This window comes from Oncorhynchus clarkii, chromosome 1 (genome assembly GCF_045791955.1).
Source record: "Oncorhynchus clarkii lewisi isolate Uvic-CL-2024 chromosome 1, UVic_Ocla_1.0, whole genome shotgun sequence".
NCBI classification, from domain to species: Eukaryota; Metazoa; Chordata; class Actinopteri; order Salmoniformes; family Salmonidae; genus Oncorhynchus; species Oncorhynchus clarkii.
The window spans coordinates 19,493,868-19,518,170 of NC_092147.1; the positions used below are offsets into that span (position 1 = coordinate 19,493,868).

General features: G+C 51.8%; 1 protein-coding gene across 1 annotated transcript in view; it reads right to left on the reverse strand.

Moving 5' to 3' along the window:
• Positions 1–4,379: 4,379 nt before the first annotated feature.
• The window catches only part of LOC139415575 (neurocan core protein-like), a gene marked incomplete at its 5' end in the record, with an annotated part of 185,225 nt that continues 165,301 nt past the window's right edge, over positions 4,380–24,303 (reverse strand). The window contains 2 exons of the mRNA XM_071163689.1: positions 4,380–4,594; positions 5,794–5,976. Of these exons, the coding sequence (XP_071019790.1) occupies positions 4,395–4,594; positions 5,794–5,976 (383 nt within the window). The remainder of the gene's footprint in view (positions 4,595–5,793; positions 5,977–24,303) is intronic.

The following is a 24,303-nucleotide window of genomic DNA, read 5'->3' on the forward strand; positions in this document are numbered from 1 at the left end:
ATGAGGACAGGAGAGGAGGAGAGGAGATGGAGATGAGATACACACGTTGATCATACTAAAGCAGTGTATGTAGTCATTGATGGATGTTTCCAGCTAACGCAGGGCCCAGATTAAATAGAGGGCAGTGCTCTCTCCCTTCTCCTCTCCGCTCCTGCCTCGCTCCTGTCCTCCTCCTCTCACTCCCAGAACAACGTAAATACAAAAGGGCAAGGTTAACGTCTCATTACAGCTTGTGCTTCAGAATGCTAACAGAGTTTTCTTCCTCTCAGGCTGTTTGTCTATTGCTACCTGAGACAGACGACAGAAACTGAACTTCTCCTCTGCTCATATTATTCCAAACTCTGATCCAATCACACGCTACCTGACTGCGCATCTACTCATCCACACACACACAGTTTGCCAACCGTGCAGAGTGCAGAGACACCACACTGATGCAGTTCTAATTAAGCAGTATCCCACTACTCTCCCACTCCCGCTCATATGTTTACATTGCCAAAGCAAGTGAAATGGATTTCTCCCACCCTCTCTCTCTCTCTCTCTCTCTCTCTGTGCCGCGGCAGCAGACAGCTATGGGCGACTATGCCGTGCCGTGGCAGCAGACAGCTGTGGGCGACTATGCCGTGCCGTGGCAGCAGATAGCTGTGGGCGACTATGCCGTGCCGTGGCAGCAGACAGCTGTGGGCGACCATGTCGTGCCGTGGCAGCAGACAGCTATGGGCGACTATGCCGTGCCGTGCCAGCAGACAGCTATGGGCGACTATGCCGTGCCGTGGCAGCAGACAGCTGTGGGCGACCATGCAGTGCCGTGGCAGCAGACAGCTGTGGGCGACCATGTCGTGCCGTGGCAGCAGACAGCTGTGGGCGACCATGCAGTGCCGTGGCAGCAGACAGCTGTGGGCGACTATGCCGTGCCGTGGCAGCAGACAGCTGTGGGCGACTATGCCGTGCCTTGGCAGCAGACAGCTGTGGGCGACTATGCCGTGCCGTGGCAGCAGACAGCTATGGGCGACCATGCCGTGCCGTGGCAGCAGACAGCTGTGGGCGACCATGCCGTGCCGTGGTAGCAGACAGCTGTGGGCGACCATGCCGTGCCGTGGCAGCAGACAGCTGTGGGCGACCATGCCGTGCCGTGGCAGCAGACAGCTGTGGGCGACCATGCCGTGCCGTGGCAGCAGACAGCTGTGGGCGACCTCAGTTGTTTAGTGACTCGTCTTCATAATTAAGGTTCATCACAATGAAGCAGCGATCCCATTGTCGGCCGTCTGTCTGCCTTCAGGCCATCAGACTACAGAGCTGGAGAGGGAGGGCGGCTGGAAGAGAGGGAGAAAACGGGTGGCTGCGTGTGTGTGTTTGAATTGAGGGTCTATATCATGATGAAAGTGTGTAAGCGTGTGTGTATGTGTCAGAGAAAGAGAGGGTGAGAAAGAGTGGGAGAGTGAGTCAGATAGGGAAGAGAGAATGTGTCTCTATGATAGAGAGAGAGAATGTGTCTCTATGATAGAGAGAGTATGTGTCTATGATAGAGAGAGAGTATGTCTATGATAGAGAGAGAGAGTATGTGTCTCTATGATAGAGAGAGAGAGAGTATGTGTCTCTATGATAGAGAGAGAGTATGTGTCTCTATGATAGAGAGAGAGAGTATGTGTCTCTATGATAGAGAGAGAGAGTATGTGTCTATGATAGAGAGAGAGTATGTGTCTATGATAGAGAGAGAGAATGTGTCTGTGAGTGTCAGAGATTGAGGGTATATCTGTGTGCATCAGAGCAGGCCCACACCATCCATGGAGCACATTGATCTGAGTTGACCCATTGCTCCAGGAGGCCTGCAATAACCAGTGGGTCTGGTAGGGAGATAACAACATCTTCCTAGACGAGAGGATGACTACCAGCCAAGCAAGACATGTTGGTCAGCCTCCACTGTCCTATAAAACAACCAGGACTCCATCTCTACTCCCTAATCATATCCAACATCTGATTGGAACCTCACACCTCATTCAAGCCCAGTCTCTCTCTCAGCAGAGTCTCTGTTTGTTATAGTTTTATAGTTCTGTCACGCAAGAGAGAGATCCAATCACCTCTGTTCATATTTGTTCTTCCTGTCACACACTCCACTCTGTCCCTCATATTACTGTGAGAGACAGACACGCATTGTCCTGCTTATGTCCATATTAATCATAGTCATCACACTTTCTCTATGAGAATCTCAGCTGATTTAAATGCCTAAGGAGCACCCACCCACCCACCCATAGTCAATCCATTTTCTGGAATGTCTGGAATAGTAGACGGATAGAAAAAAGCAGGTATTAGACTGACATGTTAAAGACGTCAGAGCTTGAGTGCTGTGAAAGGCCTGTGGCTCCCTATCCGTCAGAGCATAGCCACTGCCATCACAGCCAGGGACAAAGGTCAGGATGATAACCTCTTCATTAATTAAGCATGCTTTAAGGGAGATGAATTGTACTGATATGGAGCCTCTCTCTCTTTTCTTTCTCTTCCCCATCTGTGTCATTGACAAGGTGGATAAAGGGCTGAGGATGAAAGACAAGGGAAGAACTGGAGGAGGGAGGGAGGGAGAGAGAGAGGGAGAGAGAAAGAGAGCAAAAAGAGAGAGGAGAGAAAGAAAGAGAAAGAGGGGGATGTAAGCTCAGAGGAATTGCATAAGGTGATAAAGGAGCTTTAGAGAATCAGTCGGACCCTGCAGTGAAAAACAAAACGTGTCTAATTTTTTAGCGGCTGCAGAGAGGAGGTGGGCTGGGTCTTATCCCAGGCTGCAGTACACCTGTTTAAAACCAGGACACACACCTGGAGTGAGTACTATTGTGAAACAATGTGAACGACAGCCAATTGCCTCCATGTCCAGAAATACAAAAGTGCTTTATCTCTTCTAACCATCTATAAATTTTCTAGCATCTTCTGTGAGTCCTGTCGCTTCACTGTTAACCCCACACAACCCTCACTGAGATTGGGCTCTGAACCCAGCCACCTCTGCCTTTTCCAACAGCTCTGGTTCTTTGCACTCCCCCCAGCCCAGGTCTCTTCTGGTAGTCATCCCGACTTTATGGCCCCATGTCCTATTAGCAGTACTTCTGAAGCTAATTATGGCCCCAGCTCTGTACCCGACGGCTGCACAGAGAGCCCTGTCATCCCTCTGTTTGATGTGCTGGAGAACGGGGACAACTGTAATTAAGAGTCCAGATTCCTTGCTCCTCTCTCTTTTTCTCTCTCTCTCTATTTCTCCACATGTCCTTCTCTCTCTCTCTGACAGTCTGACAGAACAATTTGTCCTCAGCTGGCCAGAGAAGTAGAGCTCTAAGATAGACGATGAACAGACCTTCAATTTAGAGACACAGATGGAATAGGAGAGTGTGGTGATAGGCATGAGAGGATTCTAATGAAGGATCATTGCCTATTAGCTAGCTGGAAAACCAGACTCAATCACAATCTGTCCAGTTCCAAAGGTAACCGCTTTTCTGGGTTGGGTTTCTCGACTACCAACTAGCAATCTCCTCTAGTACTTAAGCAGGAACACAGAATGACTTAGAAAGGCAACACACATAGGATGATATTGTTAGAAGAAACCATTAAAGTAACATTTCCAGTTCAGCTTTAAAAAAAGACTGCTGTGGATGCTTGATTCGATTTGATTTGACCTCAGTGGTGTGAGGTTGACTCAGATACAAGCTAACTGTGAGTTGTCTCTGTTTTCCTCTGTGCACCTAGTACACCCAGTCCAAAGTGTCTGTCTTACGATGCTGAAACACAACACTACTCAGTCAGTACAAGCACCAGTGTCAAAGCAAAGCATGTCAATCTGTTCAGAATAACTGTTGTAGGTTATTAAGTCAAATGTCTTACAAAGAGCTAACTAAAAACAGCAAAGTCGGGAAATACACTCAAACAACAAGTCTCTTAAAAATAAAGGTGTTAGAATGAAGACTCATGGAAAAACATGGATGCATGTATCTATCTATTCCTCGACTTCTGATTCCAATGATGTTGTCACTATTTACAGCTTGTACTAAACCTCCTCCTCCACGATTGTTTATGTAAACAAAAGCTTTATTAGGTGAGTAAAGCCCCGTATCCTGGGTCCTCACTGACTCGATGACAGTAGGTCGTGAAGGGGGAGGGATAAATGTAAGAAAAGGAAAGTGTTGAAGGTAAAGAAAAGAGTACAAAGGGATTGTTATTGTCTCAGTGAGGCCTAGCAGTCAGCTGTCAGGCCTCAGAGTTGAGTATGATACATGCTGGCTCGGGGAGCCAGGCTGTGGGGTCAGGAAAAGGGCAGGAGAGGGGGTGGACAGGGGGTAGAGAGCAGTAGGGAGATTGGGCAGTGAGGTGAGGTTTGGGCAGGTTTGGGTTTGGTGAGGTTTGGGCAGTGGAGGCTTTCAGGTTCAGATGTGGGCATGAGCATGGCCGTGCCTGTGGCCCTGGTCTCCTCCGTGGTGGCCTCCGTGTCCATGGCCGTGCCTGTGGCCCTGGTCTCCTCCGTGGTGGCCTCCCTCACCGTGTCCATGGCTGTGTTTATTGTGCTTTTTACGCTCCCATCTCCCGCTGTGATCATGGTGCCGTCTGTAGCGGTGGGCTCGTCGGGCTAGAGAGAGGGAGAGAAGGGTGTGAAAGGGGGTGAAAGGGGAGGAGTGAGGGGTAAGAGAGAGGGAGAGAAGGGTGTGAAAGGAGGTGAAAGGGGAGGAGTGAGGGGTAAGAGAGAGGGAGAGAAGGGTGTGAAATGAGGTGAAAGGGGAGGAGTGAGGGGTAAGAGAGAGGGAGAGAAGGGTGTGAAAGGGGGTGAAAGGGGAGGAGTGAGGGGTAAGAGAGAGGGAGAGAAGGGTGTGAAAGGGGGGGAAAGGGGAGGAGTGAGGGGTAAGAGAGAGGCGAGACCGGATGAGAGGGAGTAGAGGGGTGTGTGACAGGTAGAGCGGAAGCAACGGGGGGAGAGTCAAGGATGAGATAGAGTGAGAGAGGTATATGAGAGGAGGGAGGGGGGGAAGGAAAAGTCAACACCACAGATATACAGCTCTCAACATCAGCCACTCAGCTCTGAGTGTCTACTCTAGTTTACATTGAACAGTGTGGGTGCCGAGCTCTCTACATGTATTAGCATAGGACTGTTCTCCCACTCACGGCCTGAGTAAGCCACTTCCTTCCTATGTTGTGCTGCCAAATTGGATCCGTTGGTCCTGGTTTGGGTTTGCCAACAAAAAGTCTACCTTGCCAGGACAATGATGACTAACAAACGACGATGGCAGGAAAACAACATTGCACTCAAAATGCACGGAATAAAACAAATAACAAGGCTCCATATTTTCACTTTAAACAGCAGCAATCCATTACATCAGTATGAGACGAATAAATATCACAGTTTGAAAGGTGAAAGGAGAATAAGGTTTCTAATGACTTCATAAAATATATCATCCTACAATATGAAAGATCCTGCTGTCATAAAGAAAGATGGATGTTGTTCTGCAGAGTGACTTTTATTACTCTATGGGAGGATGGTAAAATAAAATGTTTCTTATTGGTGTTCCTGGCATTCCTCCAAATCCCTGGCTGTCAATCTCACAGAAAAAGAGCTGTAACTTAGTTTTATCGACATTAAAAGGACATTACCATCATCACACAACCTCTATCTGATGAAAAGCTGTTCAAAATAGAGTATATGGTACAACTTCTATGGAGAGTCTTGTATTCCTATTGAATCTGATCTAATTGTCGTGTCCATTCCTCTCCTGTTGTTTGAGCATTAACCCCATAGACATAAAACATAACCCTTTAGCGGTCTTGGTCACTCACACTTTGTGCAGATGATCTTGGGCCGGTCCCACTTGCCGTTGGCACGACACTTGGCCGTGGGGACGTGACGTTGGAGGAACCCATCGGCACACTGGTAACGCACCAATGAATGAATGTCATAGTGGGACCGCTTACGGCCAATCAGAAAGGCGTTCTCCACGTTGGGGGGGTTCCCACACAGCACTGCCAATGGAGAGAGAGAGAGAGGGAGAGACAGAAGCACAGCAATGGATGAGTGGGACATGAGGTGATGATGTCTATTACCAGCATTCACAGTGGTGTACATCACAGTCATTCTTTGCCTGGGTGCATGTCCCTTTTATGCCCTTGTCCCCCACGAGACCTCACGCTGACTCACTGACCTTTCAGCTCTGGCTAGAAGTTCCCCATAGGGCCAGATCTAGGATCAGTTTACGCTCCATCAAATCTAGCATTCACTATTCAGGAGGGAAACACAAAATTGACCTTAGATCAGTGTGTAGGGGCAATTTCATCATACACAAACTATCTTAGAGGGGACAGGGGCCTTAGGGACCACAGTGTGTGACAGGTGTTAGGAATGCACCCACACTTGCATCTCATTGGCCGGATTAGAAGGGGGACAAATGAGAGACGAATGATGAGGAGGGTTGACTGGGGGTGAAGGTGCAGTTCCTCTGTCATTCCCTAGATGGCAGCCCTGCAGTTGAAACCTAAAGCCCTCAGTACATTAACTAACCCCCAGACAGTTACCATTCAACAACCCATCTGCAGACTACAGTAAATCCTTCATTCGCTTCCTTGAAGTAATCGCTGATTGCTCATTTGAAACATGGTTGAAGCACGTGGTGAAAATGAGAGGTCCGTATGACATTCCTAATACATTAATGTGGAACTATCAGATCAGTAATAACTCCAAGGAGTAGAGGAAAGGTGGGAAGAAGGGGGGGAAATATGTATTTTCCAGGTATCCCGGCATTGTGACTGCAGTACTGCCCCAGTGGGAGGTCTGGTCTGTGACTGCAGTACTGCCCCTGTGGGAGGTCTGGTCTGTGACTGCAGTACGTTCCCATGGGAGGTCTGGTCTGTGACTGCAGTACTGCCCCAGTGGGAGGTCAGGTCTGTGACTGCAGTATGGACCCAGTGGGAGGTCTGGTCTGTGACTGCAGTATTGCCCCATTGGGAGGTCTGGTCTGTGACTGCAGTACTGCCCCAGTGGGAGGTCAGGTCTGTGACTGCAGTACGTTCCCATGGGATGTCTGTTCTGTGACTGCAGTACGGCCCCAGTGGGAGGTCTGGTCTGTGACTGCAGTACGGCCCCAGTGGGAGTTCTGGTCTGTGACTGCAGTACTGCCCCTGTGGGAGGTCTGGTCTGTGACTGCAGTACTGCCCCTGTGGGAGGTCTGGTCTGTGACTGCAGTACTGCCCCAGTGGGAGGTCTGGTCTGTGACTGCAGTACGTTCCCATGGGAGGTCTGGTCTGTGACTGCAGTATGGACCCAGTGGGAGGTCTGGTCTGTGACTGCAGTATTGCCCCATTGGGAGGTCTGGTCTGTGACTGCAGTACTGCCCCAGTGGGAGGTCAGGTCTGTGACTGCAGTACGTTCCCATGGGATGTCTGTTCTGTGACTGCAGTACGGCCCCAGTGGGAGGTCTGGTCTGTGACTGCAGTACGTTCCCATGGGAGGTCTGGTCTGTGACTGCAGTACGGCCCCAGTGGGAGGTCTGGTCTGTGACTGCAGTACTGCCCCTGTGGGAGGTCTGGTCTGTGACTGCAGTACTGCCCCAGTGGGAGGTCTGGTCTGTGACTGCAGTACGGACCCTGTGGGAGGTCTGGTCTGTGACTGCAGTATGTTCCCATGGGAGGTCTGGTTTGTGACTGCAGTACGGCCCCAGTGGGAGGTCTGGTCTGTGACTGCAGTACTGCCCCTGTGGGAGGTCTGGTCTGTGACTGCAGTACTGCCCCAGTGGGAGGTCTGGTCTGTGACTGCAGTACTGCCCCAGTGGGAGGTCAGGTCTGTGACTGCAGTATGGACCCAGTGGGAGGTCTGGTCTGTGACTGCAGTATTGCCCCATTGGGAGGTCTGGTCTGTGACTGTAGTACTGCCCCAGTCGGAGGTCAGGTCTGTGACTGCAGTACGTTCCCATGGGATGTCTGTTCTGTGACTGCAGTACGGCCCCAGTGGGAGGTCTGGTCTGTGACTGCAGTACGGCCCCAGTGGGAGGTCTGGTCTGTGACTGCAGTACTGCCCCTGTGGGAGGTCTGGTCTGTGACTTCCGTACGGCCCCTGTGGGAGGTCTGGTCTGTGACTGCAGTACGTTCCCATGGGAGGTCTGGTCTGTGACTGCAGTATGGCCCCAGTGGGAGGTCTGGTCTGCGACTGCAGTACTGCCCCTGTGGGAGGTCTGGTCTGTGACTGCAGTACTGCCCCAGTGGGAGGTCTGGTCTGTGACTGCAGTACGTTCCCATGGGAGGTCTAGTCTGTGACTGCAGTACGTTCCCATGGGATGTCTGGTCTCTGACTGCAGTACGGCCCCAGTGGGAGGTCTGGTCTCTGACTGCAGTACAGCCCCAGTGGGAGGTCTGGTCTGTGAATGCAGTTTGGCCCCAGTGGGAGGTCTGGTCTCTGACTGCAGTACTGTCAAAGTGGGAGGTCTGGTCTGTGACTGCAGTACAGCCCCAGTGGGAGGTCTGGTCTGTGACTGCAGTCCAGCCCCAGTGGGAGGTCTGGTCTCTGACTGCAGTACGGCCCCAGTGGGAGGTCTGGTCTGTGACTGCAGTCCAGCCCCAGGGGGAGGTCTGGTCTCTGACTGCAGTACACGCCCAGGGGGAGGTCTGGTCTGTGACTGCAGTACTGCCCCAGGGGGAGGTCTGGTCTGTGACTGCAAAACGTTCCCATGGGAGGTCTGGTCTCTGACTGCAGTACACGCTCAGGGGGAGGTCTGGTCTGTGACTGCAGTACGTTCCCATGGGAGGTCTGGTCTCTGACTGCAGTACACGCTCAGAGGGAGGTCTGGTCTCTGACTGCAGTACACGCTCAGGGGGAGGTCTGGTCTCTGACTGCAGTACACGCCCAGGGGGAGGTCTGGTCTGTGACTGCAGTACACGCCCAGGGGGAGGTCTGGTCTCTGACTGCAGTACACGCCCAGGGGGAGGTCTGGTCTCTGACTGCAGTATGTTCCCATGGGAGGTCTGGTCTCTGACTGCAGTACACGCTCAGGGGGAGGTCTGGTCTCTGACTGCAGTACACGCCCAGGGGGAGATCTGGTCTGTGACTGCAGTACACGCCCAGGGGGAGGTCTGGTCTGTGACTGCAGTACACGCCCAGGGGGAGGTCTAGTCTGTGTCTGCAGTAATTACCTGTAGGCTATTAAAATATAATAATTCATAATATTTTGCAGGCACTTTTCTCCAAAGCGACTTACAGTCATGTTTGTATACATTTTACATATGGGTGGTCCCGGGAATCAAACCCACTATCCTGACATTGCAAGTGCCATGCTCTACTAACTGAGCTTCCCTAATCACATAGCCATGATATTACTTAGCCATATAATTAGACACCTTAATAATGGCTAGCCATATCAGATTACCCCACTTTTAATAGTGCTAAAAATCTGTAAATTGTGTTAACAGCGTTTGTTTAGACTGCCAGTACAGTGATTGCTGCTGTGGCTCACACCTTAAATTCAGCCAACCAGAAAACCCCAGTTTATTACTCACTGTGTTCAGTGTGCAGTAGCAGAGACTAGGAGGGACATTACTAACATTGGCACGCGGTGTCAACAGATCAATAGACACAGGACCAGACATGGCACTCCATAACACAACCCAGATATGCCCTTACTGACTGGGTCTAGGTTGGGGATGGCTGGCAGGCGAGCAGGTGTGTGTGTGTGTGTCAGGCTGATGTAGTGTTGTTATGAAAGCTGAAGACAGTTAAAGCCTGGATTCATCCAGCACTTTCCGAGCCCTGTGGGCTGCAGCTACTCCTAGAGGCTATCATGTCTCAGCAGATTAGATTGGGGTGAGGTGGGTATGTTTACACAAACAACACGCAAGCATATTTTCAACACACACATGCACGCACACACACACTCTCTCTCACTCACAAACACCCACGCACGCACACGCACGCTTCATTCCCAGCCAATGTCGTGCCCTGCAGCTGTCACGGCAGGCAGCTGAGTTTAGGTGAACTGTGAGTAAAGTCTAATGAAATCAAATGTTATTTGTCACATGCTCCTTAAACAACAGGGGTAGACTAACAGTGAAATGTTTACTTACAGGCTCTTCCCAACAATGTAGAGAGAAAAAAGAGAAATAATATAAAAATAATAACACAAGGAATAAATTCACAATGAGTAACAATAACTTGGCAATATACACGGGGCACCAGTACTGAGTCGAAGTGCAGGGGTACGAGGTAATTGAGGTGGATATGTACTGTACATATAGGTAGGGATAAAGTGACTAGGCAACAGGATAGATACTGTAATAAACAGTAGCAGCAGTGCATGTGATGAGTCAAAAGACTTAGTGCAGGGATGGGCAACTTTAATGGGGGATGGGGCCCACAAAACAATATCATTAGGGGCCGCGGTGGCTTGTTTTAAAGCAGGTTTGCTGCAATTCTACACATTTTGCCATGGGGTGGAGATAACATTTAGCAATTTTATAAATCATTTCAGGCTATTCTATACCTTTTGCCATAGGGTGGAGGCAAATGTTAGCAATTTTTTATATGACAATTCAACCATGCTTACTACGAGATAGCTGGCGCTAGACTAATTTAACAATCAACATTTGTTTTGCCGACATGGGCTAATTAAGTGACTGCTGATGCACTACATAATGTCTAAATTGCACCATGTCTATTCTATTATTCTAACTCTCAACAGTAAGTTGAGACCCTGACTGAGTTAAAAGATTTCGCATGGGCCCTCAGAGCCTCAAAACGTTATACACCATTGAGAGCATCTCGACTGGCTGCATCACCGTATGGCAACTGCTTGGCGTCCGACCGTAAGGCGTTAGAGAGGGTGGTGTGTACGGCCCAGTACATCACTGCTTGGTATGGCAACTGGTCGTCCGACCGCAAGGCTTTACAGAGGGTGGTGTGTACGGCCCAGTACATCACTGCTTGGTATGGCAACTGCTCGTCCGACCGCAAGGCTTTACAGAGGGTGGTGTGTACGGCCCAGTACATCACTGCTTGGTATGGCAACTGCTCGTCCGACCGCAAGGCTTTACAGAGGGTGGTGTGTACGGCCCAGTACATCACTGCTTGGTATGGCAACTGCTCGTCCGACCGCAAGGCTTTACAGAGGGTGGTGTGTACGGCCCAGTACATCACCGCTTGGTATGGCAACTGCTCGCCCGACCACAAGGCTTTACAGAGGGGGGCGTGTACGGCCCAGTACATCACCGCGGCCACACTTTTGTAGAGGTTACCATTTTGTCCGCGGGCCTACAAAAGGAGGGCCGCAGTGATTTACTGGGCCGTACAGACTATCAGGCATGTAGAGACAGAGACAGTGGCAGGTGTTCCAGGTGTTCCAGGTGTAGTTGGTAACAGGCATGTAGAGGCAGAGACTGTGGCAGGTGTTCCAGGTGTAGTTGGTAACAGGCATGTAGAGGCAGAGAACGTGGCAGGTGTTCCAGGTGTTCCAGGTGTAGTTGGTAACAGGCATGTAGAGAGAGAGACAGTTGCAGGTTTTCCAGGTGTTCCAGGTGTAGTTGCTAACAAGCATGTAGAGGCAGAGACAGTGGCAGGTGTTCCAGGTGTTCCAGGTGTAGTTGGTAACAGGCATGTAGAGGCAGAGACAGTGGCAGGTGTTCCAGGTGTTCCAGGTAGGGTTGGTAACAGGCATGTAGAAGCAGAGACAGTGGCAGGTGTTCCAGGTGTTCCAAGTGTAGTTGGTAACAGGCATGTAGAGGCAGAGACAGTGGCAGGTGTTCCAGGTGTAGTTGGTAACAGGCATGTAGAGACAGAGACAGTTGCAGGTGTTCCAGGTGTTCCAGGTGTAGTTGGTAACATGCATGTAGTGGCAGAGACAGTGGCAGGTGTTCCAGGTGTTCCAGGTGTTCCAGGCGTAGTTGGTAACAGGTATGTAGAGGCAGAGACAGTGGCAGGTGTTCCAGGTGTTCCAGGTGTGGTTGGTAACAGGCATGTAGAGGCAGAGACAGTGTCAGGTGTTCCAGGTGTTCCAGGCGTGGTTGGTAACAGGCATGTAGAGGCAGAGACAGTGGCAGGTGTTCCAGGTATTCCAGGTGTTCCAGGCATAGTTGGTAACAGGCATGTAGAGGCAGAGACAGTGGCAGGTGTTCCAGGTGTTCCAGGCGTAGTTGGTAACAGGTATGTAGAGGCAGAGACAGTGGCAGGTGTTCCAGGTGTTCCAGGTAGAGTTGGTAACAGGCATGTAGAGGCAGAGACAGTGGCAGGTGTTCCAGGTGTTCCAGGCGTGGTTGGTAACAGGCATGTAGAGGCAGAGACAGTGGCAGGTATTCCAGGTGTTCCAGGTGTGGTTGGTAACAGGCATGTAGAGGCAGAGACAGTGGCAGGTGTTCCAGGTGTTCCAGGTGTAGTTGGTAACAGGCATGTAGAAGCAGAGACAGTGGCAGGTGTTCCAGGTTTTCCATGCGTAGTTGGTAACAGGCATGTAGAGGCAGAGACAGAGGCAGGTGTTCCAGGTGTTCCATGCTTGGTTGGTAACAGGCATGTAGAGGCAGAGACAGTGGCAGGTGTTCCAGGTGTACCAGGTGTAGTTGGTAACAGGCATGTAGAGAGAGAGACAGTTGCAGGTTTTCCAGGTGTTCCAGGTGTAGTTGCTAACAGGCATGTAGAGGCAGAGACAGTGGCAGGTGTTCCAGGTGTTCCAGGTGTAGTTGGTAACAGGCATGTAGAGGCAGAGACAGTGGCAGGTGTTCCAGGTAGGGTTGGTAACAGGCATGTAGAAGCAGAGACAGTGGCAGGTGTTCCAGGTGTTCCAAGTGTAGTTGGTAACAGGCATGTAGAGGCAGAGACAGTGGCAGGTGTTCCAGGTGTAGTTGGTAACAGGCATGTAGAGACAGAGACAGTTGCAGGTGTTCCAGGTGTTCCAAGTGTAGTTGGTAACATGCATGTAGTGGCAGAGACAGTGGCAGGTGTTCCAGGTGTTCCAGGTAGAGTTGGTAACAGGCATGTAGAGGCAGAGACAGTGGCAGGTGTTCCAGGTGTTCCAGGCGTGGTTGGTAACAGGCATGTAGAGGCAGAGACAGTGGCAGGTGTTCCAGGTGTTCCAGGTGTGGTTGGTAACAGGCATGTAGAGGCAGAGACAGTGGCAGGTGTTCCAGGTGTTCCAGGTGTAGTTGGTAACAGGCATGTAGAAGCAGAGACAGTGGCAGGTGTTCCAGGTTTTCCAGGCGTAGTTGGTAACAGGCATGTAGAGGCAGAGACAGTGGCAGGTGTTCCAGGTGTTCCATGCATGGTTGGTAACAGGCATGTAGAGGCAGAGACAGTGGCAGGTGTTCCAGGTGTTCCAGGCATAGTTGGTAACAGGCATGTAGAGGCAGAGACAGTGGCAGGTGTTCCAGGTTTTCCAGGCGTAGTTGGTAACAGGCATGTAGAGGCAGAGACAGTGGCAGGTGTTCCAGGTGTCCAGGCGTAGTTGATAACAGGCATGTAGAGGCAGAGACAGTGGCAGGTGTTCCAGGTGTTCCAGGCGCAGTTGGTAACAGGCATGTAGAGGCAGAGACAGTGGCAGGTGTTCCAGGTGTTCCATGCGTAGTTGGTAACAGGCATGTAGAGGCAGAGACAGTGGCAGGTGTTCCAGGTGTTCCAGGTGTAGTTGGTAACAGGCATGTAGAGGCAGAGACAGTGGCAGGTGTTCCAGGTGTTCCAGGTATTGTTGGTAACAGGCATGTAGAAGCAGAGACAGTGGCAGGTGTTCCAGGTGTTCCAGGTGTAGTTGGTAACAGGCATGTAGAGACAGAGACATTTGCAGGTGTTCCAGGTGTTCTAGGTGTAGTTGGTAACAGGCATGTAGAGGCAGAGACAGTGGCAGGTGTTCCAGGTGTTCCAGGTGTGGTTGGTAACAGGCATGTAGAGGCAGAGACAGTGGCAGGTGTTCCAGGTGTTCCAGGTGTAGTTGGTAACAGGCATGTAGAAGCAGAGACAGTGGCAGGTGTTCCAGGTTTTCCAGGTGTAGTTGCTAACAGGCATGTAGAGGCAGAGACAGTGGCAGGTGTTCCAGGTGTTCCAGGTGTAGTTGGTAACAGGCATGTAGAGGCAGAGACAGTGGCAGGTGTTCCAGGTGTTCCAGGTAGGGTTGGTAACAGGCATGTAGAAGCAGAGACAGTGGCAGGTGTTCCAGGTGTTCCAAGTGTAGTTGGTAACAGGCATGTAGAGGCAGAGACAGTGGCAGGTGTTCCAGGTGTAGTTGGTAACAGGCATGTAGAGACAGAGACAGTTGCAGGTGTTCCAGGTGTTCCAAGTGTAGTTGGTAACATGCATGTAGTGGCAGAGACAGTGGCAGGTGTTCCAGGTGTTCCAGGTAGAGTTGGTAACAGGCATGTAGAGGCAGAGACAGTGGCAGGTGTTCCAGGTGTTCCAGGCGTGGTTGGTAACAGGCATGTAGAGGCAGAGACAGTGGCAGGTGTTCCAGGTGTTCCAGGTGTGGTTGGTAACAGGCATGTAGAGGCAGAGACAGTGGCAGGTGTTCCAGGTGTTCCAGGTGTAGTTGGTAACAGGCATGTAGAAGCAGAGACAGTGGCAGGTGTTCCAGGTTTTCCAGGCGTAGTTGGTAACAGGCATGTAGAGGCAGAGACAGTGGCAGGTGTTCCAGGTGTTCCATGCATGGTTGGTAACAGGCATGTAGAGGCAGAGACAGTGGCAGGTGTTCCAGGTGTTCCAGGCATAGTTGGTAACAGGCATGTAGAGGCAGAGACAGTGGCAGGTGTTCCAGGTTTTCCAGGCGTAGTTGGTAACAGGCATGTAGAGGCAGAGACAGTGGCAGGTGTTCCAGGTGTTCCATGCGTAGTTGGTAACAGGCATGTAGAGGCAGAGACAGTGGCAGGTGTTCCAGGTGTTCCAGGTGTAGTTGGTAACAGGCATGTAGAGGCAGAGACAGTGGCAGGTGTTCCAGGTGTTCCAGGTATTGTTGGTAACAGGCATGTAGAAGCAGAGACAGTGGCAGGTGTTCCAGGTGTTCCAGGTGTAGTTGGTAACAGGCATGTAGAGACAGAGACATTTGCAGGTGTTCCAGGTGTTCTAGGTGTAGTTGGTAACAGGCATGTAGAGGCAGAGACAGTGGCAGGTGTTCCAGGTGTTCCAGGTGTGGTTGGTAACAGGCATGTAGAGGCAGAGACAGTGGCAGGTGTTCCAGGTGTTCCAGGTGTAGTTGGTAACAGGCATGTAGAAGCAGAGACAGTGGCAGGTGTTCCAGGTTTTCCAGGCGTAGTTGGTAACAGGCATGTAGAGGCAGAGACAGAGGCAGGTGTTCCAGGTGTTCCATGCTTGGTTGGTAACAGGCATGTAGAGGCAGAGACAGTGGCAGGTGTTCCAGGTGTTCCAGGCGTGGTTGGTAACAGGCATGTAGAGGCAGAGACAGTGGCAGGTATTCCAGGTGTTCCAGGTGTGGTTGGTAACAGGCATGTAGAGGCAGAGACAGTGGCAGGTGTTCCAGGTGTTCCAGGTGTAGTTGGTAACAGGCATGTAGAAGCAGAGACAGTGGCAGGTATTCCAGGTTTTCCAGGCGTAGTTGGTAACAGGCATGTAGAGGCAGAGACAGAGGCAGGTGTTCCAGGTGTTCCATGCTTGGTTGGTAACAGGCATGTAGAGGCAGAGACAGGGGCAGGTGTTCCAGGTGTACCAGGTGTAGTTGGTAACAGGCATGTAGAGAGAGAGACAGTTGCAGGTTTTCCAGGTGTTCCAGGTGTAGTTGCTAACAGGCATGTAGAGGCAGAGACAGTGGCAGGTGTTCCAGGTGTTCCAGGTGTAGTTGGTAACAGGCATGTAGAGGCAGAGACAGTGGCAGGTGTTCCAGGTGTTCCAGGTAGGGTTGGTAACAGGCATGTAGAAGCAGAGACAGTGGCAGGTGTTCCAGGTGTTCCAAGTGTAGTTGGTAACAGGCATGTAGAGGCAGAGACAGTGGCAGGTGTTCCAGGTGTAGTTGGTAACAGGCATGTAGAGACAGAGACAGTTGCAGGTGTTCCAGGTGTTCCAAGTGTAGTTGGTAACATGCATGTAGTGGCAGAGACAGTGGCAGGTGTTCCAGGTGTTCCAGGTAGAGTTGGTAACAGGCATGTAGAGGCAGAGACAGTGGCAGGTGTTCCAGGTGTTCCAGGCGTGGTTGGTAACAGGCATGTAGAGGCAGAGACAGTGGCAGGTGTTCCAGGTGTTCCAGGTGTAGTTGGTAACAGGCATGTAGAAGCAGAGACAGTGGCAGGTGTTCCAGGTTTTCCAGGCGTAGTTGGTAACAGGCATGTAGAGGCAGAGACAGTGGCAGGTGTTCCAGGTGTTCCATGCATGGTTGGTAACAGGCATGTAGAGGCAGAGACAGTGGCAGGTGTTCCAGGTGTTCCAGGCATAGTTGGTAACAGGCATGTAGAGGCAGAGACAGTGGCAGGTGTTCCAGGTTTTCCAGGCGTAGTTGGTAACAGGCATGTAGAGGCAGAGACAGTGGCAGGTGTTCCAGGTGTTCCAGGCGTAGTTGATAACAGGCATGTAGAGGCAGAGACAGTGGCAGGTGTTCCAGGTGTTCCAGGCGCAGTTGGTAACAGGCATGTAGAGGCAGAGACAGTGGCAGGTGTTCCAGGTGTTCCATGCGTAGTTGGTAACAGGCATGTAGAGGCAGAGACAGTGGCAGGTGTTCCAGGTGTTCCAGGTGTAGTTGGTAACAGGCATGTAGAGGCAGAGACAGTGGCAGGTGTTCCAGGTGTTCCAGGTATTGTTGGTAACAGGCATGTAGAAGCAGAGACAGTGGCAGGTGTTCCAGGTGTTCCAGGTGTAGTTGGTAACAGGCATGTAGAGACAGAGACATTTGCAGGTGTTCCAGGTGTTCTAGGTGTAGTTGGTAACAGGCATGTAGAGGCAGAGACAGTGGCAGGTGTTCCAGGTGTTCCAGGTGTGGTTGGTAACAGGCATGTAGAGGCAGAGACAGTGGCAGGTGTTCCAGGTGTTCCAGGTGTAGTTGGTAACAGGCATGTAGAAGCAGAGACAGTGGCAGGTGTTCCAGGTTTTCCAGGCGTAGTTGGTAACAGGCATGTAGAGGCAGAGACAGAGGCAGGTGTTCCAGGTGTTCCATGCTTGGTTGGTAACAGGCATGTAGAGGCAGAGACAGTGGCAGGTGTTCCAGGTGTACCAGGTGTAGTTGGTAACAGGCATGTAGAGAGAGAGACAGTTGCAGGTTTTCCAGGTGTTCCAGGTGTAGTTGCTAACAGGCATGTAGAGGCAGAGACAGTGGCAGGTGTTCCAGGTGTTCCAGGTGTAGTTGGTAACAGGCATGTAGAGGCAGAGACAGTGGCAGGTGTTCCAGGTGTTCCAGGTAGGGTTGGTAACAGGCATGTAGAAGCAGAGACAGTGGCAGGTGTTCCAGGTGTTCCAAGTGTAGTTGGTAACAGGCATATAGAGGCAGAGACAGTGGCAGGTGTTCCAGGTGTAGTTGGTAACAGGCATGTAGAGACAGAGACAGTTGCAGGTGTTCCAGGTGTTCCAAGTGTAGTTGGTAACATGCATGTAGTGGCAGAGACAGTGGCAGGTGTTCCAGGTGTTCCAGGTAGAGTTGGTAACAGGCATGTAGAGGCAGAGACAGTGGCAGGTGTTCCAGGTGTTCCAGGCGTGGTTGGTAACAGGCATGTAGAGGCAGAGACAGTGGCAGGTGTTCCAGGTGTTCCAGGTGTGGTTGGTAACAGGCATGTAGAGGCAGAGACAGTGGCAGGTGTTCCAGGTGTTCCAGGTGTAGTTGGTAACAGGCATGTAGAAGCAGAGACAGTGGCAGGTGTTCCAGGTTTTCCAGACGTAGTTGGTAACAGGCATGTAGAGGCAGAGACAGTGGCAGGTGTTCCAGGTGTTCCATGCATGGTTGGTAACAGGCATGTAGAGGCAGAGACAGTGGCAGGTGTTCCAGGTGTTCCAGGCATAGTTGGTAACAGGCATGTAGAGGCAGAGACAGTGGCAGGTGTTCCAGGTTTTCCAGGCGTAGTTGGTAACAGGCATGTAGAGGCAGAGACAGTGGCAGGTGTTCCAGGTGTTCCAAGTGTAGTTGGTAACATGCATGTAGTGGCAGAGACAGTGGCAGGTGTTCCAGGTGTTCCAGGTAGAGTTGGTAACAGGCATGTAGAGGCAGAGACAGTGGCAGGTGTTCCAGGTGTTCCAGGCGTGGTTGGTAACAGGCATGTAGAGGCAGAGACAGTGGCAGGTGTTCCAGGTGTTCCAGGTGTGGTTGGTAACAGGCATGTAGAGGCAGAGACAGTGGCAGGTGTTCCAGGTGTTCCAGGTGTAGTTGGTAACAGGCATGTAGAAGCAGAGACAGTGGCAGGTGTTCCAGGTTTTCCAGGCGTAGTTGGTAACAGGCATGTAGAGGCAGAGACAGTGGCAGGTGTTCCAGGTGTTCCATGCATGGTTGGTAACAGGCATGTAGAGGCAGAGACAGTGGCAGGTGTTCCAGGTGTTCCAGGCATAGTTGGTAACAGGCATGTAGAGGCAGAGACAGTGGCAGGTGTTCCAGGTTTTCCAGGCGTAGTTGGTAACAGGCATGTAGAGGCAGAGACAGTGGCAGGTGTTCCAGGTGTTCCAGGCGTAGTTGATAACAGGCATGTAGAGGCAGAGACAGTGGCAGGTGTTCCAGGTGTTCCAGGCGCAGTTGGTAACAGGCATGTAGAGGCAGAGACAGTGGCAGGTGTTCCAGGTGTTCCATGCGTAGTTGGTAACAGGCATGTAGAGGCAGAGACAGTGGCAGGTGTTCCAGGTGTTCCAGGTGTAGTTGGTAACAGGCATGTAGAGGCAGAGACAGTGGCAGGTGTTCCAGGTGTTCCAGGTATTGTTGGTAACAGGCATGTAGAAGCAGAGACAGTGGCAGGTGTTCCAGGTGTTCCAGGTGTAGTTGGTAACAGGCATGTAGAGACAGAGACATTTGCAGGTGTTCCAGGTGTTCTAGGTGTAGTTGGTAACAGGCATGTAGAGGCAGAGACAGTGGCAGGTGTTCCAGGTGTTCCAGGTGTGGTTGGTAACAGGCATGTAGAGGCAGAGACAGTGGCAGGTGTTCCAGGTGTTCCAGGTGTAGTTGGTAACAGGCATGTAGAAGCAGAGACAGTGGCAGGTGTTCCAGGTTTTCCAGGCGTAGTTGGTAACAGGCATGTAGAGGCAGAGACAGAGGCAGGTGTTCCAGGTGTTCCATGCTTGGTTGGTAACAGGCATGTAGAGGCAGAGACAGTGGCAGGTGTTCCAGGTGTACCAGGTGTAGTTGGTAACAGGCATGTAGAGAGAGAGACAGTTGCAGGTTTTCCAGGTGTTCCAGGTGTAGTTGCTAACAGGCATGTAGAGGCAGAGACAGTGGCAGGTGTTCCAGGTGTTCCAGGTGTAGTTGGTAACAGGCATGTAGAGGCAGAGACAGTGGCAGGTGTTCCAGGTGTTCCAGGTAGGGTTGGTAACAGGCATGTAGAAGCAGAGACAGTGGCAGGTGTTCCAGGTGTTCCAAGTGTAGTTGGTAACAGGCATATAGAGGCAGAGACAGTGGCAGGTGTTCCAGGTGTAGTTGGTAACAGGCATGTAGAGACAGAGACAGTTGCAGGTGTTCCAGGTGTTCCAAGTGTAGTTGGTAACATGCATGTAGTGGCAGAGACAGTGGCAGGTGTTCCAGGTGTTCCAGGTAGAGTTGGTAACAGGCATGTAGAGGCAGAGACAGTGGCAGGTGTTCCAGGTGTTCCAGGCGTGGTTGGTAACAGGCATGTAGAGGCAGAGACAGTGGCAGGTGTTCCAGGTGTTCCAGGTGTGGTTGGTAACAGGCATGTAGAGGCAGAGACAGTGGCAGGTGTTCCAGGTGTTCCAGGTGTAGTTGGTAACAGGCATGTAGAAGCAGAGACAGTGGCAGGTGTTCCAGGTTTTCCAGACGTAGTTGGTAACAGGCATGTAGAGGCAGAGACAGTGGCAGGTGTTCCAGGTGTTCCATGCATGGTTGGTAACAGGCATGTAGAGGCAGAGACAGTGGCAGGTGTTCCAGGTGTTCCAGGCATAGTTGGTAACAGGCATGTAGAGGCAGAGACAGTGGCAGGTGTTCCAGGTTTTCCAGGCGTAGTTGGTAACAGGCATGTAGAGGCAGAGACAGTGGCAGGTGTTCCAGGTGTTCCAGGCGTAGTTGATAACAGGCATGTAGAGGCAGAGACAGTGGCAGGTGTTCCAGGTGTTCCAGGCGCAGTTGGTAACAGGCATGTAGAGGCAGAGACAGTGGCAGGTGTTCCAGGTGTTCCATGCGTAGTTGGTAACAGGCATGTAGAGGCAGAGACAGTGGCAGGTGTTCCAGGTGTTCCAGGTGTAGTTGGTAACAGGCATGTAGAGGCAGAGACAGTGGCAGGTGTTCCAGGTGTTCCAGGTATTGTTGGTAACAGGCATGTAGAAGCAGAGACAGTGGCAGGTGTTCCAGGTGTTCCAGGTGTAGTTGGTAACAGGCATGTAGAGACAGAGACATTTGCAGGTGTTCCAGGTGTTCTAGGTGTAGTTGGTAACAGGCATGTAGAGGCAGAGACAGTCGCAGGTGTTCCAGGTGTTCCAGGTGTTCCAGGCGTAGTTGGTAACAGGCATGTAGAGGCAGAGACAGTGGCAGGTGTTCCAGGTGTTCCAGGTGTAGTTGGTAACAGGCATGTAGAGGCAGAGACAGTGGCAGGTGTTCCAGGTGTTCCAGGTGTAGTTGGTAACAGGCATGTAGAGGCAGAGACAGTGGCAGGTGTTCCAGGTGTTCCAGGTGTTCCAGGCGTAGTTGGTAACAGGTATGTAGAGGCAGAGACAGTGGCAGGTGTTCCAGATGTTCCAGGTGTAGTTGGTAACAGGCATGTAGAGGCAGAAACAGTGGCAGGTGATCCAGGTGTTCCAGGCGTGGTTGGTAACAGGCATGTAGAGACAGAGACAGTGGCAGGTGTTCCAGGTGTTCCAGGTGTTCCAGGCGTAGTTGGTAACAGGCATGTAGAGGCAGAGACAGTGGCAGGTGTTCCAGGTGTTCCAGGTGTAGTTGGTAACAGGCATGTAGAGGCAGAGACAGTGGCAGATGTTCCAGGTTTTCCAGGCGTAGTTGGTAACAGGCATGTAGAGGCAGAGACAGTGGCAGGTGTTCCAGGTGTTCCAGGCGTAGTTGGTAACAGGCATGTAGAGGCAGAGACGGTGGCAGGTGTTCCAGGTGTTCCAGGCAAGGTTGGTAACAGGCATGTAGAGGCAGAAACAGTGGCAGGTGTTCCAGGTGTTCCAGGGGACTTCTGGCCCAACTGCTCCAAAGGACCAGGGTGCTCTCGCTTGGACTTGAGCTGTGTGTGTGTAAGAGAATACTTTGAACTGTATATGAATGAGAATTTGAGTATTTGATAATAGTCTCTGTTTGTGTGTGCGTGTGTGCATATTCATTTGTGTGTGTCTGTGACAGACAGATGCCTTCACCATGGCCCATCCTCCTGATCAGGGTGACTCATGCCAGCCTGCTCTGTGGTCTGTCCCACGGCATTATGGGTAACACTAATTACCCAGATGACGTGCATCTCTGATTGGATACTGCCTCCTGGCTCTCTCTCAAGAGGAACAGGCCTGAGTGTCAGCCACACGCCAGTCATCAGCCAATCACATCAAACGGCCACTGATGAGCAGCAGACCCCAGAACAACACCACTAAACAGCAGGAATCAAGACAGAATATGCTCTGCTGTAAAGAAGGAGTGTAGTTGGGCTGAAGATTGAATGCTGCCACTGATGGATTGACTGAAAGTCAGCTTTCCAGTTGGAGCCATTAAGTAAGACCTGTGACAGTGTGTCATCAACTATGGGTTAAACCTCTGTATAATGAGAGAAAAAACATGCTGTAAATACTATATGTAACATAAAGAGTAAATTCACATCCACAGTGGAAAGTTGATCTGACTCTAGGGCAGTGGTCCCCTTTTGTGTGGCATGAGTGACTTATCTTAAGTTTTCTAACTAATTGGTGACCATTCAGATGAAGTAAATACTCTTTCTAGTCTGAGGCCAATTTTAAATCAGCAGCCAAAATGATCTAGCAGTGACCCACCAGTGAGACCAGAGTCTCCTGATCTTCCATTTCCTTTAACACAGTTCTGGATTCTGGCCAGCCGTCTCAACCTACCTATAAACCCTACCTGGCTGGCTATTAATACCCTGTCTCTCTGTCTGCCCCAAATGCAAATCAGGGACCATCAGCTCTAATAAGCACTGGCTTCTCTGGCGTCTCACACTCCTCACAGCCCCATGACAGCGCAGATCCACAGAGGCCTGACCATGTGACACTGGAACTTTACCAGACAACCCTAAAACTTTGTGTGAAAGTCTTCCAACAATGCTTCACACAAAGGAGGATAATTTTGTTGTGGGTTAAATGTTCTGAGAAATCTCAGCCCCTGGGTTGACAGTAAAACCCTCAGTAGTAGTGGTTTAAAGGAGCTGTCTGAAGTGGAAAGCTCAGCTACAGGTGAGCTGACTGGTTTTGGAGGTGAGCTGACTGGGTTTGGAGGTGAGCTGACTGGGTTTGGAGGTGAGCTGACTGGGTTTAGAGGTGAGCAGACTACGTTTGAAAGTGAGCTGTCTGGGCATGGAGGTGAGCTGACTGGGCTTGGAGGTGAGCTGACTGGGCTTGGAGGTGAGCTGACTGGGCTTGGAGGTGAGCTGACTGGGCTTGGAGGTGAGCTGACTGGGTTTGGTTTGGAGGTGAGCTGACTGGGCTTGGTTTGGAGGTGAGCTGACTGGGCTTGGAGGTGAGCTGACTGGGCTTGGAGGTGAGCTGTCTGGGCTTGGAGGTGAGTTGACTGGGTTTGGAGGTGAGCTGACTGGGTTTGGAGGTGAGCTGACTGGGTTTGGAGGTGAGCTGACTGGGTTTGGAGGTGAGCTGACTGGGTTTGGTTTGGAGGTGAGCTGACTGGGCTTGGAGGTGAGCTGACTTGGTTTGGAGGTGAGCTGTCTGGGCTTGGAGGTGAGCTGACTGGGCTTGGAGCAGAGCTGTCTGGGCTTGGAGGTGAGCTGACTGGGCTTGGAGGTGAGCTGTCTGGGCTTGGAGGTGAGCTGACTGGGCTTGGAGGTGAGCTGCCTGGGCTTGGTGAGCTGACTGGGCTTGGAGTTGAGCTGACTGGGCTTGGAGGTGAGCTGACTGGGCTTGGGTGTGAGCTGTCTGGGTTTGGAGGTGAGCTGACTGGGTTTGGAGGTGAGATGTCTGGGTTTGGAGGTGAGCTGACTGGGTTTGGAGGTGAGCTGACTGGGTTTGGTTTGGAAGTGAGCTGACTGGGCTTGGAGGTGAGCTGACTGGGCTTGGAGGTGAGCTGTCTGGGCTTGGAGGTGAGCTGACTGGGCTTGGAGGTCAGCTGTCTGGGTTTGGAGGTGAGCTGACTGGATTTGGAGGTGAGCTGACTGGGCTTGGAGGTGAGCTGTCTGGATTTGGAGGTGAGCTGACTGGGCTTGGAGGTGAGCTGTCTGGGCTTGGAGGTGAGCTGACTGGGCTTGGAGGTGAGCTGTCTGGGCTTGGAGGTGAGCTGACTGGGTTTGGTTTGGAGGTGAGCTGACTGGGCTTGGAGGTGAGCTGTCTGGGTTTGGAGGTGAGCTGTCTGGGCTTGGAGGTGAGCTGACTGGGCTTGGAGGTGAGCTGACTGGGATTGGAGGTGAGCTGAGTGGGTTTGGTTTGGAGGTGAGCTGAATGGGCTTGGAGGTGAGTTTTCTGGGTTTCGAGGCTAGCTGACTGGGTTTGGAAGTGAGCTGACTGGGTTTGGTTTGGAGGTGAGCTGACTGGGCTTGGAGGTGAGCTGACTGGATTTGAAGGTGAGCAGTCTGGGCTTGGAGGTGAGCTGACTGGGCTTGGAGGTGAGCTGTCTGGGCTTGGAGGTGAGCTGACTGGGCTTGGAGGTGAGCTGAGTGGGCTTGGAGGTGAGCTGACTGGGCTTGGAGGTGAGCTGTCTGGGTTTGGAGGTGAGCTGACTGGTTTTGGAGGTGAGCTGACTGGGCTTGGAGGTGAGCTGTCTGGGCTTGGACGTGAGCTGACTGGGTTTGGTTTGGAGGTGAGCTGACTGGGCTTGGAGGTGAGCTGACTGGGTTTGGAGGTGAGCTGTCTGGGCTTGGAGGTGAGCTGACTGGGCTTGGAGGTGAGCTGACTGGGCTTGGAGGTGAGCTGTCTGGGCTTGGAGGTGAGCTGACTGGGTTTGGAGGTGAGCTGACTGGATTTGGAGGTGAGCTGACTGGGCTTGGAGGTGAGCTGACTGGGTTTGGTTTGGAGGTGAGCTGACTGGGCTTGGAGGTGAGCTGACTGGGCTTGGAGGTGAGCTGTCTGGGCTTGGGGGTGAGCTGTCTGGGCTTGGAGGTGAG